Genomic DNA, 17,034 nt, shown 5'->3' with positions numbered 1-17,034 from the left:
GCCCCAATAGGAGACTCGTCCAAACACACAGCCCTTTCCCATACACCTTTATCTCGTTCTTACCAATTAGCCAGGCTCCCAGGCAACTGCCTTTCCAATTCACTTACCCACCTGAAGGAAAACACACCGCTATCACCTGAAACACCAAATGAAATCAAAGGTTTGGCACGTGACTCGTTTTTCAAGACACAATACACACCGCGGACCTTTCGCCCTGGTGGCAGACCGCAGCCTCCAGCATTATCAGCATTTCCCACCCAGCTCACAGCACACCGGCTCCCCGTGCTGACCCCGCAAAGGCAATGCCAGGTGAAGCACTGCATGCTCAGAAAGCTAAAAACCAGCAGCAGGGTGAGCAGTTACCACCTGCCCGTCCGCATATGCCGGCTGAGTGTCAAGAAAGGGGACCCGGAGCCTCTAAACACAACACACACTGAAACCATGTGCACTCGCAGGGGGAACGTGAAACTGCAGCAGGTGTAGCACCCCACTCGAGATCTAATTTTAAGTGCAGTTGCACTTGAGGTACACCACACATTAAAGCTGTGCCCAACGCACCTCCTTTAAAGACTGCCACCATCCTCTCCGAAACACCCTGCAGAGCAGGGTGACATTTAAAACGTAACTTTGCAAGACCTGTTGCTTTCCAAGCGAGGTCACAGACTCCCCACACCCCTGGAACAGCAACATAACCCAGCTGATACTTCCAGCATGTCATTGCAGAAAGCCCTTCTTTTGTAAAATAATCTTACCTTGCTCATCGCATTTCTCTGACCTTTTATTTCAAAAAGCACAGAGTCAAACCGACAACAGCTTTAGAGCCTTAAATGGAAGCCCTGTCAGCAGGGCTTACTCCGAACATCCTCCAAAGCTCACCAAGTCACCTTAAACAACACTATATAAAATAAGGACTAGGTCAAACCTTCCGGACGTACGAGGAAGGCCGCTCACATCCTGATCCTACACTGATGAGGGCTGCACTCAAATCAAATCCAAGCCTATTTATTAGAGACCATTTTACGAAGCAGGGAGGGTGAAGGGGAGAGAGTATTTTAACTGCAACCAGTCAGACGTTTCTCATTAAAATATTTCTTGGAGAAGAAAACGGACCCGCAATTTTATTCAAACAGATGTAGGCTAAACGCATATCATTAGTCTGACAATATAAAAGCACTGAAATCGTTTTCGTTTTGTCAGTGAAAAGGATAATGTATGCATATCTGGAGGGCACGCCAATGGTAAAGATCACCCCCAGCTCCTATCTTAGCCGTCTAAAGGTATTTACTTGGGGTCCGTCTGTGTTGTGACAGTGTCCCTAGACCGAAGTGAATGCCTCTAACACTCCACATTTTTGAGCCATTCAGTCATGCATTTTTGTTATTGTTGAAAGTAGTGCGAAATTGCAGTGCATGAGCTGGAGTCCTTGGTGGTCTCCGAGGATTCCAGCTAAAAAGGCACTTCCTTTGTTCCGCGGAGAATGCGGTCCAGTAGGTCATTCAGAAGGGGAAATAAAAGCAGCGGCCCTGGGAGGGAGATGAAGGATGAAACAAAAAGAATAAAATGTTTTGGGTGTGAGCACATTAGCTACCATGTCCTACTGCTGCCGGCTGCGAGCACTCCTGTCCCCGGGATGCGCAAGTACCTCGGGACGGAGGCGGAGGGAAGGAAGGAAAAAAAAAAGAAAGAAAGAGAAAGGCGACCCTTTCCCCGACCCTTCGGCAGCAGGCCGCCGGGCGAGCGGCACCGGGCCGGGCCGGGGCCGCCGCGCTCCCGCCGGGGAGGAAGGCGGCCCGAGGGCCGGCGGCGCCCGCCCCGCCGCCGCGCACACGGCCGGCCGAGCGGCGCGGAGCGGGGCCGGGGCCCGGCGGGAGAAGCTCCCCGGAGAGGCGAGCCCAGCGCAGCCGAGCGCCGGGGAGGCGAGCACCGCGCCCCGCCGGGCCGTGCCCCCGGGAGCCGGGCCGGGGGGCTGGGGGGGGTGGGGGGGGTGGCGGCCGGTGGCGCACCCCGCGCCCCGCGGGGTCGGGGCGCACAAAGGCGGCGGCGATGACCGCGACTCACCGCTGATCTCGTAGCTGGGCGCTTCGCTCTGGCTGAAGCCCTTGGCGGCGTAGAGCCTCCGCACTTCGGAGCAACTTTTGGCGCGGGGCTCGGCGGCCAGCAGCAGCGGCAGGCTGAGGGCGGCTAAAGTGCAGAGGAGGGGCGGCAGGCAGCCGCGCCGCCGCGGCATGGTGCGGGCGGGCAGGGGCCGCCGGGGCCGGGCGAGCGCGCCCCGAGGCCGGAGCCGGCCCTCCGCCGAGCCTGCCCCGCCGCGCCGCGCAGGGGCCGCCGTGCGCCCCGCCGCCGTGCGCCCCGCTCCGCTGCGGCTCCGCTCCGCTGGCCCGGCGTGCGGCGGCGCTCTGCAAACTTGGCCCGGCAGGAAGCACATGGGGTGGTGGTGGTGGAGGAGGAGGAGGAGGAGGAGGAGGAGGAGGAGGGAGGCGGGGAGGGCGGCAGCCAAGCAGGATCGCGCAGGGCCGGGACAAGCCTCCGCAGCCCCCGGGAAAATCAGGAGCTGGGATCGGCCCGCCCAGCGAGGCGGAGCGGAGCGCGGGGCTGCCCGCCCGCCCGGCCTCTTCGCCGCCGGCCCGGCCCCGAGCAGGCGCCCCTCCCCCCGCCGCCCCCGCCGCCCGCCGGGACCCCGGCCCGCCCCCGGCTCTGCCCGCAGCCGAGTCCCCGCCAGCCCGGGGTCCCCGAGCTCCTCGCCCCCCAGCAGGGCTGGAGCCGGAGCTGGGCATCCCCGGCCGTGGGGAGCTCCCACCTGGCACCCACGCTCCCGTCCAAAGTGCCCCGCAAGGAAAGCGAAGTTCCCTGGTAGGGGTCGGAAAGGGCTGGCTCGGCTGTTCTTCCTTAACTGGAGGTGTAGATGGTTCAGCTCTGCTCCGGGTTTAATAGGTTGGCTAAGCTGACGAATTTCGACATCGCTGTGACAGATTTGAACTATGTGCATGAAAGACTCCTCAAAACCGACTTTTTTTTCACTGATCTTACGTTTCCAATAGTTTGGCAGGACAGAGGCCTCAGGAACACAGACACCAAAATGCTCCAGCCGCTCTTCATTCCCCAGCCCTGCGCACAGACACATGCACAGATGTACACAAGCCCCACTAAACCCTAAAACAGTGGTTTAAGCACAGCAATTGCTGCTTGCTTCTGTTTACCGAAAATCACAGAAATAGTACTGCAAGAATGACAGGCGCTGTCATAATTTCAGAGAGCTTTAATGTCACTTAAAGGGTCTGCTTAAGGAGCCCTTGCTCCCTGTCTGGCACGGTGAGCTCTCGGTGACTGTGTGCCCTGGGTGCAGATACGGCGGAGGCAGCTCTGCCCCGCTGCAGTGTCCGGCGTGTCTGCGTTGGTGCTGTCTCGGCACAGCGCAATTTGCCCCGTGACAGTGTGTTGGCCTGGAAACAGCACTGTTTTATTAAAAAAAAATAAAGAGAGAGGAAATGTGCGGCGGTTTTCATTTCAATACGCTCCTTTATTATACTCATTTCTCTCGTTGCCACATTGGGGAAGGACAGACTGAAACAACAGCAAAGGAAGTTGCCAGCTTCACCCCCTTGCTCTCAAGCTTTTGTCAGCGAAATGCCGGGCGGGCCGGGAGGAAAAGACCCTCTATTCATTTCCCCGGCGAGAGCACGCCGACAGCAAAGCACGGCCACGCTGCCCCGCCAGGCACTTCTCATGGGAACAAGATGCTCGTTCAGCTCTGAGCTTTCCAGTGTCGATGCTGGCAGCTTACAGCAGCCCAGGGGCAGCGCAGGCTGCTGCAGTCGAGGAATTAACCAAAAGCAATGGAAAGCCGTATTACTGCAGCTTGGCCCGGGCCAGCTGCAATGGAGAGGCTCCTGCTGCAGCGGGGCCGTCCCTCCGGCAGCGACGCAGGGAGCATCCCCTGCCTGCTTGGGAAATGGGCCAAGCCACCCTTAGGGGTAATGCTGGAGTTTGCTTTATCATGGTTTAAAAGGTCTCCAGGGGCAAATTCAGCCATCCTGCTCAAAAGGGGTGTAGGAATCTCAGTCACCCTGCCATCCGCCAGGGCCACTCGCACCGAGCTGGTGAGACAAGTCAGGCCAGAAGTTCTCATGAAGTTATAAAGTGTCCTGAGAGAGAATAATCCTCTAGGATCTGGCCCTGCAATGTATGACTGAGTTCTGGTTTTCAAAGCACTACCTCACCCTCCCAGCCTTTATTTGAAGAGACAATGTGAATTTTAAAGAGAACTCAGCAGGGAGCACTGCATTTTTTATTCCAAAGTGAGAGAGAAAACGAGAGTGAGAAAGTCTGTGGGGTTAGAGACAGCTTGCCATTTGTTGTTTCTCATAATCCCATACCTCAGCAGGATTTAAGAAACCTCCTGAAAAACACGGAGGGTTTTGTCGACTACTTGCTCAAGTAGTTAAATCAAAGGCTGCAGCAAAACAATGGGACTGCCTGAAATTTTTCATGAAAAAGTCTTTTTTTTTTTTTTAAGGAATGGAATAGTAGCCTCTCTCAAAAAAGGAAGTTTTTCTCTGAGATTTTCCCCTTCTCCAGCGTTTTCTCACATCTGGCAGAATCTTCCCAGCCCCCTCACCCCAAACCGCTCAAGCGATTCCCTTCCCCAATTCTCTCCCTTTCCCAGGAGAAAAAGACAGGAGAAAAGCAGAGGGGAAACCTTGCAGCTCAGTTTTAAAAAGGCAGTGATGTTTTTTTCAGGGTGAAAAAACTTCTGGCTTCCTACCTCCCCCAAAACTCTCTCTCTCCCCATTAGTTATTTCTGCCCCCAGACTCAGTGTTTCTTTTCCAGCCTTAGAAGATACCCCGAGGCCTGCCACGGTGTCACAGGATGCACCCCAATGCTGGGGCTCGCGTCCCCATCTCCCCTGCCTGCGCAGAGAGCTGAGCGTGTGCTGCCTGCAAGGCTTTCGGAGCCGTTTCGGCTCTGCCCGCTCGCAAAGTCATCCGCGAGCCTCCTCTGTTATTTGGGGAGACCCACAATGTGTCGCCGCCTCCAGCGCAGGCACCCCTGGGCTGGGCAGAGCCGGCCGTAGCGTGGACCCGCTGGCGCAGCGTCGCTGGTGCTGGTGCAGGGGATAGAGACAAGGTGACATCACCCGCACTGCGTCTGCACAGAACCTCTTCCAGCATATGCCTCGGGCCTTGCACAACTTGGCATTTCAAATTTCCGTCATCTCATTCAGTGGAAAAACTGCAGCCCTGCCAGCTTTTTGGAGAGAAGGAAGGGTAGGGAAGGAGAAACCACAGGAGACCCTGTTTCTCTGCAGCTTCCCTTCACCTTCCTCCAGTGTGCCGCTTCTCTCCAGCACAGGCCTCCAGCCACGCTGCTCCTGCCCGAGCCTTCGTCCACACAACAAGGTTATGTTGGTTTCATTAAAACCACTTTGAATCCACTCTAGAGGAATCGGCACAAACCCTTCATGGGGGTGCGGTTAAATCAGTATAAATCTTACTGGTATTGACCCAGGCCATATTGGTGATGTACCGGCTTACACTAAAAATCAATACAAGTAATTCCCACCTGTGTGGGATTTGCTGGATCAATTTTAACTTCAGGTTAGCAGAAGCGGGGCAGACCTCTAGCACCAGCAAATCTTGGCAGCAGAGAGGAACCCCAAGCCCAGCAGCGGCACTGATTACATCTGAAAATCCCACTGGTGTCCTTCGAGGGCTTAAGCTTTCGGGTTGATTTAATTCTGGTGCTAGCCAGAGGTCTGCCACAGCCCTGTGGTGTTTCCATTCATCTGTTGGGGAATTTACTGGGGAGTTGTACTTGGGTAAAGATTTCAGATGTAGCCCTTAAGGAAAACCTGGCTGAATGCAGCCCTTGGGCTGGCTATCATTAGGGGTGATTAAATCCTACACTCTGGCAGGAAAGCCTGGGCCACAAGGAGGTTAGAAAGTGTTGAAAGGGAACTGGGCAGGCGTGTCTTCCCAGCTCCAGCTCATCAGCAGGAGGCGGCTCATTGTAAACCCGAACCAGGCGCATTGGCTCTCCTGCAGCAGCGTGGTTGGGCTGGAACAAGGGAGGCTCGAGTGGAAACAGTCTCCTTTGATAAAAACCCAGATACCACAAATTTGGGGTGTGTTTAATCCAGGGCATCTGTCACAAGGATGGGGGGATTCTGCTAGCTGCAAAATGAAGCTCTGAATCTAGGTTTCGAATGTCAACGGTCTGATATTTTAGGGCAAGCAGATCCGGTGTTTTGGCATGGGCTGATGTCTCCATTTATTTTTATCTCGTATTTTTATCCTAGGGTCCAGCTAACAGAAACCTCCCACAGTAGCTGCTCGGCTCTGGGGTAAGGGGTGGGTTAGCTCCTTCTTACCTTCTGCAGGGGGGCTGACACTGGCTGGGCACTGCCACGGCAGGGTGCAGGGTGCTGTGCGCACTGAAGTGAGGTGGGAAGATTCTGAGAGGGCAGGGGCAAACGGGCTGGGTGTACAATGGGTGTACACTCAGACTCCCATGTCTGAACCGGCTTGCAGCACACGGGACTTGCTGTGTGGAATGAAGACCATCTCCATTTTAGGGAATCCAAGAGCTTGTCTTTCCCCGAGCAGGACAAGAAGTTGTCCCAGCCTTGTCCCTGGACACCACGGGGAGGAGACTTGGGGACACACAGTTTTGAAGGGCAGAGGAATGCACTCACTTTCACAGATTTTCATGTCTGCACTTCCCAGCTCTCCCAAAAATGACTGTGTGGCAGATGGCTCTGACGTGTAGCACACTCACACCCAGCGGATAAAAATATTCTCCAGCAGATTCCCGGCAAGTGAACGTCAGTCACCGTCACTCCAGAGCTGGTCACAGCTTCCTCTCCTCCCTGTTCCCTCACCACGGGGGCATGAAGCAGGTCCCCAGGCAGCATCGCCCTGATGGCCACCACGTGGCTTATCAGACCGATGCCAGCAGCTGGGCTGGCATCCTGCTTCGTGCCGGCAGCGTGCAAGTGGGGTAGTGCTGGCTTACCTGCACCCCTTCCCACAGCTCAGCATCCCCGGGGACATGCCCCCATCCTTCCCGCCCTGGGTGGCCATACAGCCCATGCCTGCACTGGCTTCCTGACGCATGTGGCTGCTGCTGAGGAGGCTGGGTGGCAGGATGGGACCCTCTGGGGACCCTGTGTCTGCCTCACACGGGCCTTTTGGTGTGAATTACAGGCAGGACATTTAATTCTCCATCCACACTCGCATAACCTTCCTATAGATGTGAAAGGGGGTGGAGTGCACGGGGCGGGGTGGGTGGAAGGGGAGCAGCGGTTGGAGGGCAGGGGAGTAAATGAATAGCGTAATTTGGGAATGACAGAGGAAACAAGCCCACAAGTCATTCTTGCATTTCTATCCCTTCCAAGAGGCAATCCCTTGCTCAGCCTTCCGCCAGGAACCGTGGGCTATATTTACAGCAGGCGTCACCACCTGGGATGCTTTGTTTGGGTTTTCCCCCCCCTTTAAGAGTTGTTTTGTGGGTGCTGTGAGCTGTGGCACAGCCGTTCCATGCGCTCCAGCCTGTCTGCTGGGGTTAGTCTTGCCTGTTAAACATGCAGTCTTCCGGTCTGCACGTAAGCACATCACCCAGCTAGTAGGCTCACAAAACCCTGGAGCTGCAGATATTAGGACTGGAAAATGCTTCAGATACCTGATGCCTCCTCCCTCTCTGGCCTGGCAGGACATACCTCAAGCTGTCCCCTCCCTCTCTGTCCCAAAATCCCTCCTTGATTGAGACCGCACAGCCTGTTCCAGCTACTGACTTGGGATCTTGTTGCACAAAAGCATTTCTTAGAGGCTAACCTAAACCTCCTGGGCCAAAATTCAAGCCCAGTATTTATTTTCTCCTATCTCCTGTGCATGGAGAAAACATACCCGGCTCTTGGCAGAGCGCAGAGCTCTTGGCACTTGGCACGGCTGGGGATGGCCCCAGTTGCTGTCGGTGGCCCCGACAGCCGCGTGGCCTTTGTTCCTGCAGACCTGGGGCAGAGGGGAAAAACCTCAAGCACTGTCTGGAGCAGCAGAAAATAATCTCCTACCATGGAAAGGAGAGAGAAAGGGAGAGGCATGTTCAGAGCAGCAGATAGACCAGCCAGTTGGCACTGCTTAAAGATGAGTAATATCCATGTATTACCTGAGGTCCCTCGTGCCAGCTAAAAACCCCCGGAGCAGAGCCAGGGGTGGAGGGAGCCTGTTGCTCTGCAGTTGTCAGCAAGACTGCCCTGGTCCCTTCTGATGCTGAGCATCACCGTTGATGGCACTTGCTCCTTCTGGGTGGGAGGTTGGTTTCCACCAGCAGCACCAGTGCTGTGCTGCAGGTCAAGCTGTGTCTGCCCAGGGACGGAGCCGCACCATGATGGTCAGCAGAGAGGTCAAAGCTGGTTTCTTAGGATCTGGAAAGATCAGTGTGAGCTTGCCAGGGGGAGCTCCACAGATCCTAATTACAGCACCCAGCACTTCATCTAGGGCCTTTCATTCCCCTCAAAATGCTTCTACCTGGGCACCGGTCCAGCAAGCGCTTCGTTTGTAGACATCTGTCTCGTTACAGCAGGGATGCACGTCAGCGCCTTTGAAGATTTCATTAGCAGAGGAAGTGGCTAACCCCTCTAATATGACCTGGGACACGGGAGAAAAAATGGGTCAGCAAGAGAGCCGGGGGAGCACAGGCTCCAAGCGGCACTTGTCCCAGTCCTGTTTTGTATGGGGCTTCAGTATCAATAATGATAAAGAAAAATAAATAATCATAAAATAATCATTTTTGTTACCCTCAGGCACTCTTTTCATTCTGTGTAAAGAGTATTTCAAAAGAATTTGTAAACACAGAGTGGAAAGTGTGCGCTTAAACGGGTGGCAGGAAAGAAAACATACTTAAAACCACCACGGCTGTGGGCAGGAGGTGTTGGCAGCGCACACACCGCTCGCGCTCTGGCTCACTGGGCTGGCAGCGGGGCTGGACAGGCTGATGCGACGCCTCTCCCAGTGGAACCATGCTGAAAACAAAACCCATGGAGGAGCAGCCCAGGAGAATGGGGCGCAGGGCGAGTACCGGCTCAAGTCCTGCTCCTTGAGGAAGACTCACCAGACTTTGTGCTGGACCCAAACAGCCACAGCTCTCAGCCTCCACCATCAGCGGGTGCAACACAGGGCTCAGAGGGTGCAGCCCTCCCAGCTGTCTTGGCCTCTGCACAGATGCCGCAGGGCAGCCCGCAGCAGGGCACCATCCACCCCACAGCAGGGATGTGCTGTGGGGCCCAGCACCACTCCTCCACGAGGAGCATGGGCAGCCCTTGCCCGTGTCCCCCCCCCCAGACAGCAAACTCTTTGTGTTTTGCTCCACCCCCCCCACCCAGCAGGGCCAGGGCAGCGCGCAGGCTGTCAGATGTTCATGGCTATATCGGTGCTGCTTGCAATCCTTTTTTTTTTAATCTTCTTTTTCATTCCCCTCTGCTCTCGCCCCTCACCCCCCGTGGTTCAAAGTTTTCAAATGAAAATATGCGAGTTGTGACTTGCGGGTAGCGAGTCGGGGCTTGCGAGGAAAGCTGGGAGGGAGGCGGGAGGAAAAGAACGAGCGATCTGCTCCAAGTGCCAGCAATTGTTTTTATCCTTTCCAGATGAAGGAAAAAGATCATGTTATTTGTTCGGCGTAAAGTTCCAGATTTTCAGGAATGAAATCTGAGAGCAACATGTCAACAGTCTGTCTCGAGAGCTGGGGTGGATGGCGGCCTTTGTGCTCCCAAACACCATTGGGGCCGGTAGGCTCGGCTGCGAAAAAAAAAGGCTCCATTCGCACACTCTGAAGTGGTGGCATTAGATATCAGCAAGATAATGGGCCCAGGGCCTAGCCCTATTTCTGCTCCCAACTGAACGGCCCCAGGCAGCTGGCTTTGATGTGCTCATGTATTTGCCTTTTCTTTTCACAGATTATATTTTTAAACGACATTGCGGTTTGGGCATAGACTGGGGAGAAAGACGGGGAAAAAAAATGAAAGTCACTTTATTGCAATAGCTGATGAGGAGAGGGGGAAAGAAAAAAAAAAGGGAAAGAAATCAGCCATTTGTTAGCCTGCAGGTCAATGTTTCCTGCTGTAAATCAGCCAGGACGTGGCGGTCTCGCAGCTGGAGGGAGATCCCGCATCAGCCTGGGTGAACCTCGAGGTGCTAGGGACCATACAGTCCAGTACAGCCCATGGCCCTGAGGCATTTGCACTTGAATCCCAGGGGCAAAGGAGGGAGATAGTGGGGTCAGGGAGGTGGCCAGTGGCGAGATGCAGCCGGGGCCGATTGATGTGCGGGGCGGCATGGGTGGTCCCGTGCGACGGGGCTGGGAGTGTGCCCCACACGAGATGGGGATGGTGGGAGCAGCCACTGCCCCTTTGATGTGCTCCTCCAGCTGTCCCTGCTGCCGAGGTGCAGAGGGCTGCGTGGCGAGGCTGGCCATCCCGCACACTCCCGTCCCCTGGAAATCCAGCCCATGGGTTGGGAGAGCCCTCGGCCTCCAGCTACATCCAGGACAGGATGGGGAGAGAAAAAAAAGAAAAGAAGATTAAAAAGGGGGTGAAAAGGAAAAAAAAAGAGGAAGGAGGAGAAGAAAGGACTTTCCTCACCTCCTCCTTCTGCTTTCCAGAGCCCACACAGGAGCAGCGCTCAGCATCCCCAGTGCAGAGGCTGGGAAGCCCCCCAAGGAAGACAAGTGCAGGGTTGGGCCCAGCCCCGTGTCCCCTTCTCCTGGGGAGTAACTTGGGGGTCAATAGATCTGCAAAACAGCAGCCGCACAGCCCTTTGCTGGGGGACCTGGCATCCTGCTGGCTGTTACAGCCATGATTTGCACCTCCTTGGCTCCACCTCAGTCCGAAACAGCAGGTCCAGGGCTGTTATCTCTGTGCTGTGCTCATGCCTTGCTTCTGAAACTGCCCGCGAGCAAACCCGCTGTCTCTCCTCCTTGCAGCACACTCACCATCTCATCCCTGCAAAAACAACCAGCCCCCGCGGAGCCTGTGGTACAAATGTTCACCACAGGCTCTCGTACAAGGGGAAAAAAAAAAAACAAACATTCAGCAATTTTTGGTATTAATGGCCAAGCAAAAGTTCCCCATGGAAAATTTCATTCTGACTCACAACATCTTTGTTTCAGTTGAGAAAACAAAGCATCAGGTAGCTGTGTGCTGGCTCCTCTTCTGCCACACAGGTCTGAAAGTAACCGTCATCGGTGCTGAACTCTTGCAATTTAGGTTTCACAATAAGTGCCCAGCACTTGAAATTGTTCTCAGCTCTTTAAAGAGTTGGTTTTTTTCCTCCAAGTCCCAAGGCTGCAGTGGGAAAACTAAAAACTCACACCCAAAACATGCAAAACCAGATGGCAGGAATGGAACTCCGAATTAATTATTTCTTAATTTAAAAATTCTTTTAAATTTAATTTGGTTTCTAAGGCACGCCTGGCTGCCTTGGAGCCTCATCCACCAGTCTGTATGCTGCTGGGATGACGATATCGTGACATTTACAATGACACCCGCTACTATGGGTGGTTTTTTCCAGCACCCGTAAGCGGGCACACATGTCCCAGAGACACAGACACGCTCCTGAGTCACTGAAGCCACATCTCGACTGCAGGACCTGGCGTAGCCCAGGCTCCTCCATTGCTGGGACATGGTGCAGCCACCGCCCGTGTCTTCCCAGAGATGGGTTGGGCAGACAGGAGGCTCAGCTTGGATGGCGGAGGGGAGCTGCCAGCCCCTGCTGTGTCACACCTCTCCCTCTCTCCACCCTGGGCCCCACAAGCTTTCCCTCCCCTCCGCAGCATGCCCAGCTTGCCGCTGGCGGGGTGAAGGGTGCCTGGAGGCAGCCTGCCCCCAAGACAGGCTCACTGAAGGCGGGGTGAAGCAGGGCCACCCCTCCTGCCTCAGCACCCTCTGGTTGTTTGGAGCAATGAGCTGTTTCCCCACAAAAGATGTCCTCCGTGATAGCAACACCAGGGCTGGGAGATGTTCTCAGCTCCCAACAGAAGTGTGCTTGAAAAGCAAGAGCATCTGGCCCCACTCAGAGTGGCCCTTTCAAGTGGAAAAAAAAATAAGAATGAAGGTTTTAATTAGCCTGGAAATCAATGCTGGTGCATACCTGCCCAGGGCCCTGTGGAAGGGCAGGAGGCTGATGGGAAAGCCAGCACTGAGAAACGACGGCGGGGGGGGGGGGGGCTGAAGCATTAGCACCTTCCATACCGGCTGATCACACTCGGGAACACTGAGCAAATTATTTTTTTTATTTACCACTTTGGCTAACCATGCCTACTTTGGGATGAAGTGCCACGAACTGCACAAAGCCCTTGGCCAAATGCTCCCCAGGGACAAGCAGCGTTTGTTGTCCACCACATCGTCTCTGGGGTGGAGACCCCTGAAAGGGGCAGAGCGGGTTTGGCCAGACTGATGATGAGAGGAAGCATCCCTTCGTTCCTCCTGTGTACACCAGGCACCCTCCAAAAAACATGCTGGCAATGGCTCGCTCTGATCTTTTCTTTGCACCCCAGGTAGCAGCTATTTTGCTGCCAGAGCCGCAGCTGCCCCTGCTTCCGCAGCCAGCTCTCCCTTGGGTTGCGCAGCAATAACGGGAGAGATGTGGGGCTTGGGAGCGAGTTCCTCACCAGCAGCCCCGAGCCAGCGCTCCCGGGAGCCCTGCAAACCATCCACACACCCATCCCATGCTGTCAGGAGTAAGATGAAGAGCAAACAGCAGAGCATTAACCAAAATGCCATGTGAGGCTGTGTAAAAGAGGTGGTAAAAGCCATCTCAGCAGCAGTCCGGGAATCCACTTATCCCACAGTCAGAGGACAGAGGAACGTGAGGACCTTGAGTTACTCCTTTAGAGATTGCATCAGCAGGTCAAGGTCACGAGGACCAGAGGCTCCTGCCAGACAGTTGCCAGAGGTGGAGTCCAGCAGCCCATCAGGCAGCGGGACCAAGCAGTCTCCTTAAAAATAATTTAATTATGTCTATCTTGCCTAAAATGATTATTCTTTAAATGCTGTAAAAAAAAGTTTCAGGCAAGCAGCACAGGAACCACAGAGAGGTTTGAGGGGTGTGAAGGATAAGCTACAGAGCAGTTGTTGTTGTTGTTATTATTATTATTATTATTATCGTGCCATCGCATACAAGTGCTCTTTTCCCAGGAGTGAGTGATGGCTGTGGCAGCCTCTGCGGAGGGAGGTGACACGGATGCCATCTGACAGCAAGACACACACAGAGCAGTGCAGGGTCCCCTCCTTCCCTCAGCACTCACACCCTGTGCTGAGGCCTCCCAGCACACTCCTGCTGCTCTCTCGCCCCCTGCTCTGCCCCCCCAAAACAGGGGACATTGGCTTGTGCCACCTGTGCTACCCCCTGCATCTGGCATCTGCACTGCCCTGAGCGGTGGCCTCACGGGGGGACGAGTTAGTCCCTGACTTCAGTGGGCTTCTCCATATGTCCCTGGGAGAGACATAAATTATTAGTGGTGAAATCCTTCAGCCTCATGGCACAGCAACATCATGAGGAGAAGTGGGAGGTCCGGCAACAGTTTCCCCTCAAGCATTGTGGCAGAGCTGGAGGTGGGGTGCTGGTGACAGGAGGTTGCCTCCACTTCTCTGCTTTTTTTTCCCTCCTTTTTTTTTGAACTTTTTTTGAACTTTTTTTTTTTTTTTACAGTCACACATTTGGTGTCTGCAGGGCGGTTTCTGTAAATGCGACACAGCTTATGTAATACTAAATAAAGCAGCATGCAAATCCCATCCCCACAGTCGCAGTCCGCAGACATGTAGTGTTTAAAAGGTGCAAGACCCATGTCTCTATTTATTCTTTCACCAGCAGATATGCGGCTGCTAAACATTTGTCTCCAAGCTGTGGGACGCAGCTACCCCACGTAGCTCGGCTCATTTCCCCATCCGGTCTTTCTGCCTGAGCGCCATGGGTCAGAAGGCAATCCCTGTTATGCCAAAGAATACTTTCCTTCCCAAAGCAGCCTTTCATTATGGACCCCTGGACTCATCCCCTGTGCCTTTCAAAGAGGTGTTACCTCTGCCATGGCTTAAAAAGAGGGGTCACTGTTTCCTACCCCAGGCCTTGGTCTCGCTTGCTCTCTGCAGGAGCATCCACGATGGTGAGAGGGCAAGGACAGTCCCGTACTCCCCCACCAGTACCCGTGGCTTGCCTGGGAACAGGTGGTTCCTTCCCATGTGAACAACCCTCCATACATTCCCACGCCCACTACACCCGGGGCCAGAGAGCGGGCGCAGCTGCGGGTAGGGCACACTTTATGGAGCTGCCAGCTACCAAAAGGCAACCACTGGGCTGAGCTCCTAGATGCAAAGGGAAGGTGCAGCCAGCAGCGGTGCTGGCCAGCCCAGCCACCTCTTCCAAACGGGTGAGTGGGAGTTAGTTGCTGCTGCAGGCAGGAGAGCAGGACCATGATGAAGACACTCACCCCTCCCACCCCCTGTCAGGGTTTTTCTCCCATCTCCAACCACAGCGACACCAAAAAGGTTCTAGTGTGGCTCTTGCTGCAAGGTGTGAACCAGCCTCCTGGGCGAGGGCTTCCACTGCACAGGGCTGGAGCAGCACCTTTAGCCCGAGCCCCAGGGAACCAGGCAGGCGGACAGGCCGGCCGGCAGCTGCAGGCAGGGCAGCAGGGCCTCTGGGAGGGCACGGAAATCCTCCCACTCCTGCAATGGAGATACAACAAAAAGCACCTGTTATGTATCCAGAAGGCACGTGTCTCTGTTTTGCAACAGGAAAATATGCAAGAAGAGGGACTGGAAATGGAAGGTTTCTGTATTTCCAGGTTTAGGAAAGATTTCTATTTTTCCAGGCTCCAGCTTGCACAACTGCAGCGCAGCCCCCACACCCCCTCTGTCAAGCACCCGCAGCTCCGCGGCTGGTGCCAAGCTCCCTGCACCTTCATGGGTGAGCAGGTCGCTGCAGCACCCTGCCCCACACCTCGCCGCTCTGGAAGTGACACACCAGAGTCAAATCCTGACCCTAGCAATAACCTCAGGAACCAGGACTTTGCACCCTGAGCCCACACAGCAGACGTTGCCCCTCGCTCCGGTGCAATGGGGAAGCAAGACAGGGACTGCTGCGTACCCTGGCCCTTAGCACCTAAATGTATCAGGCTCAGAGCCATGCACTCACACCTCCAGGTCACTGGCTCCCCAAAACAAGGCAAGGCTGGGCAGCACCACCCCATGATCCTTCCGTTGGTCTAAGTTGATAAGAGGCAGCAGCTAAGGAAAGAACTCCTGGCCACAGGCACAGAGCTGCCGCCTCGCTGCTACCAATCATTCATTACCAAATCAGCGTCCACCCGCAGACTCGATCTGGCCCTCTCTGCAATTACCCAGGCCAATTAGTGCCTTTGCTCCTCAGCCAGATAGCATCTCCCTGCTCTGTGCTGCCCGGCCTGGCCCTCCGAGCCACCAGCATCTGCTGGAAGCACTGGCAAGGGCTTCCATGGGCCACTTTGGTTGCAGTGCCCAGCCTGGGCTTGCTCTGACATGCAGCAAGGTAATGAGCAAGTCCTTTGCTGGGGATTTCACACCACCAGAGTTGGTGATACTGGCATGAAAGAGCAAAACAGCAAAGGACTGGCTGGTTGCATGTTTGGCACAGTAAATACCAACCTGCTGCAAGGGTCCTACCAGAAGGATTGCAAGGAAGCAAGAAGCATTGCACCTTGGTGGGCTGGAAACAGCATCCCTCTCCTCTGACATGGTTGTGGGAGGCCAAGCATGGCAAAGCTGGCCCCAAGGCCTCTTTGGCACCACGACGGTGAAGTATCTGCGCTGGCTACCACACTCAGGAGGTGTTTATCACACACACATTGACAGGCAATAGCAGTGATTCAGGTCTGGCACCCTGGGCCAAATCCCGGACCCTTCTGCAGGTTTCAGCTCAACGTTATGAGTCACTCATGCCACCATCCTCCTTTTGCATTTTTTTTCCCAGCAAACATTGTTTTTCCTTCAAATGGGAACAAATACACCCAACACCAGGAATTTTGCTAGATAGAGTCCAGATGACAAGTTCTCAGAAAACACTGTCAGCTGCTGAGATTCAGCTTCAAGAGACATCATCCAATGTTAACCATAAACAACAGGGGCAACAAAACGTCTGGCAGATCTTGAAGTGACATGAGATGCCTGCGCTCCACAACAAACCCGTTTCACACCACAGGAAAGGTCACCACTTTAATCCACTTCTGGGTGGAATGTACACAAACGTCATTCTTCTTAACATCTGTAATTAAACAGCCTCTTGCTTTGCTATCCAGCCCATGTTTATTTTCCCATTTGCTAACATGGTGGATGGTAATATAATATGACACTGAAGGGATACAGGCTGCTACAGGCGGGCTTTCAACTTCTTTTTAATGATTTGCCTGCAGAGAACTGGATGTGGAGGGTGGTTGTTCTGCTCGGATCCAGCAGTGATTTTCTTTCTGGATGTGCAGCATCTTTGTGCGCTGGAATTACAGAAAAAAGGACAGCGAAAGCAAACAAAAACTGCTGGCAGAGATCCCCAAACATGTTGATTCCTTGCGAGCAGTTGTTGAGGTCTCTGCTGGGTTCCTGCGAGGGAGGTGACAGCCACTAAACTGGGAAGTTGCAGCTAGGTCTGTACTTCTGCTATGGAAATGTCTGGTTTTCAACACTGGGAATGTGCTGAAGCATCTGAAATAATCCTGAACACTGCTCTCGGGTACCAGCCCCAGCATCCTACCCACCCCATGGCGCCCAGGAGGAAAAACCCCACAGCAGCAAGCATGGCTTTTTTTTTTTTCCTCCAAGCCTTTTGGGCTGCAGGGCTGGCATGCACTTCGCGGGGAGCCTCGCCAGGAGCCGGGCGCGACAGCTTTCGTGGGAATGGCGTTAGCCATCAGGAAGGGCTGTGGGATACAGCGCTTTGCAGCCCAGAGGCATGGCTGTGTACTTCGGATCCTAGCACGCTCTCAGCAAAACACCACCAATATGTTTATTTTCAGAAGGA

At 54.5% G+C, this 17,034-nt stretch overlaps 1 protein-coding gene across 1 annotated transcript in view; it reads right to left on the bottom strand.

The window, feature by feature from the left end:
* The window catches only part of GPC4 (glypican 4), a 68,758-nt gene extending 66,320 nt beyond the window's left edge, over nt 1-2,438 (bottom strand). The window contains exon 1 of the mRNA XM_064462969.1: nt 2,059-2,438. Within this exon, the coding sequence (XP_064319039.1) occupies nt 2,059-2,425 (367 nt within the window). The 5' untranslated portion in view covers nt 2,426-2,438. The remainder of the gene's footprint in view (nt 1-2,058) is intronic.
* Between the last annotated feature and the right edge of the window lie 14,596 nt (nt 2,439-17,034).

This window comes from Phalacrocorax carbo, chromosome 11, assembly GCF_963921805.1.
Source record: "Phalacrocorax carbo chromosome 11, bPhaCar2.1, whole genome shotgun sequence".
Classification (NCBI taxonomy): domain Eukaryota; kingdom Metazoa; phylum Chordata; class Aves; order Suliformes; family Phalacrocoracidae; genus Phalacrocorax; species Phalacrocorax carbo.
The sequence above is the reverse complement of the archived record's forward strand: the minus strand, read 5'-3'. Positions and strand labels throughout refer to the sequence as shown.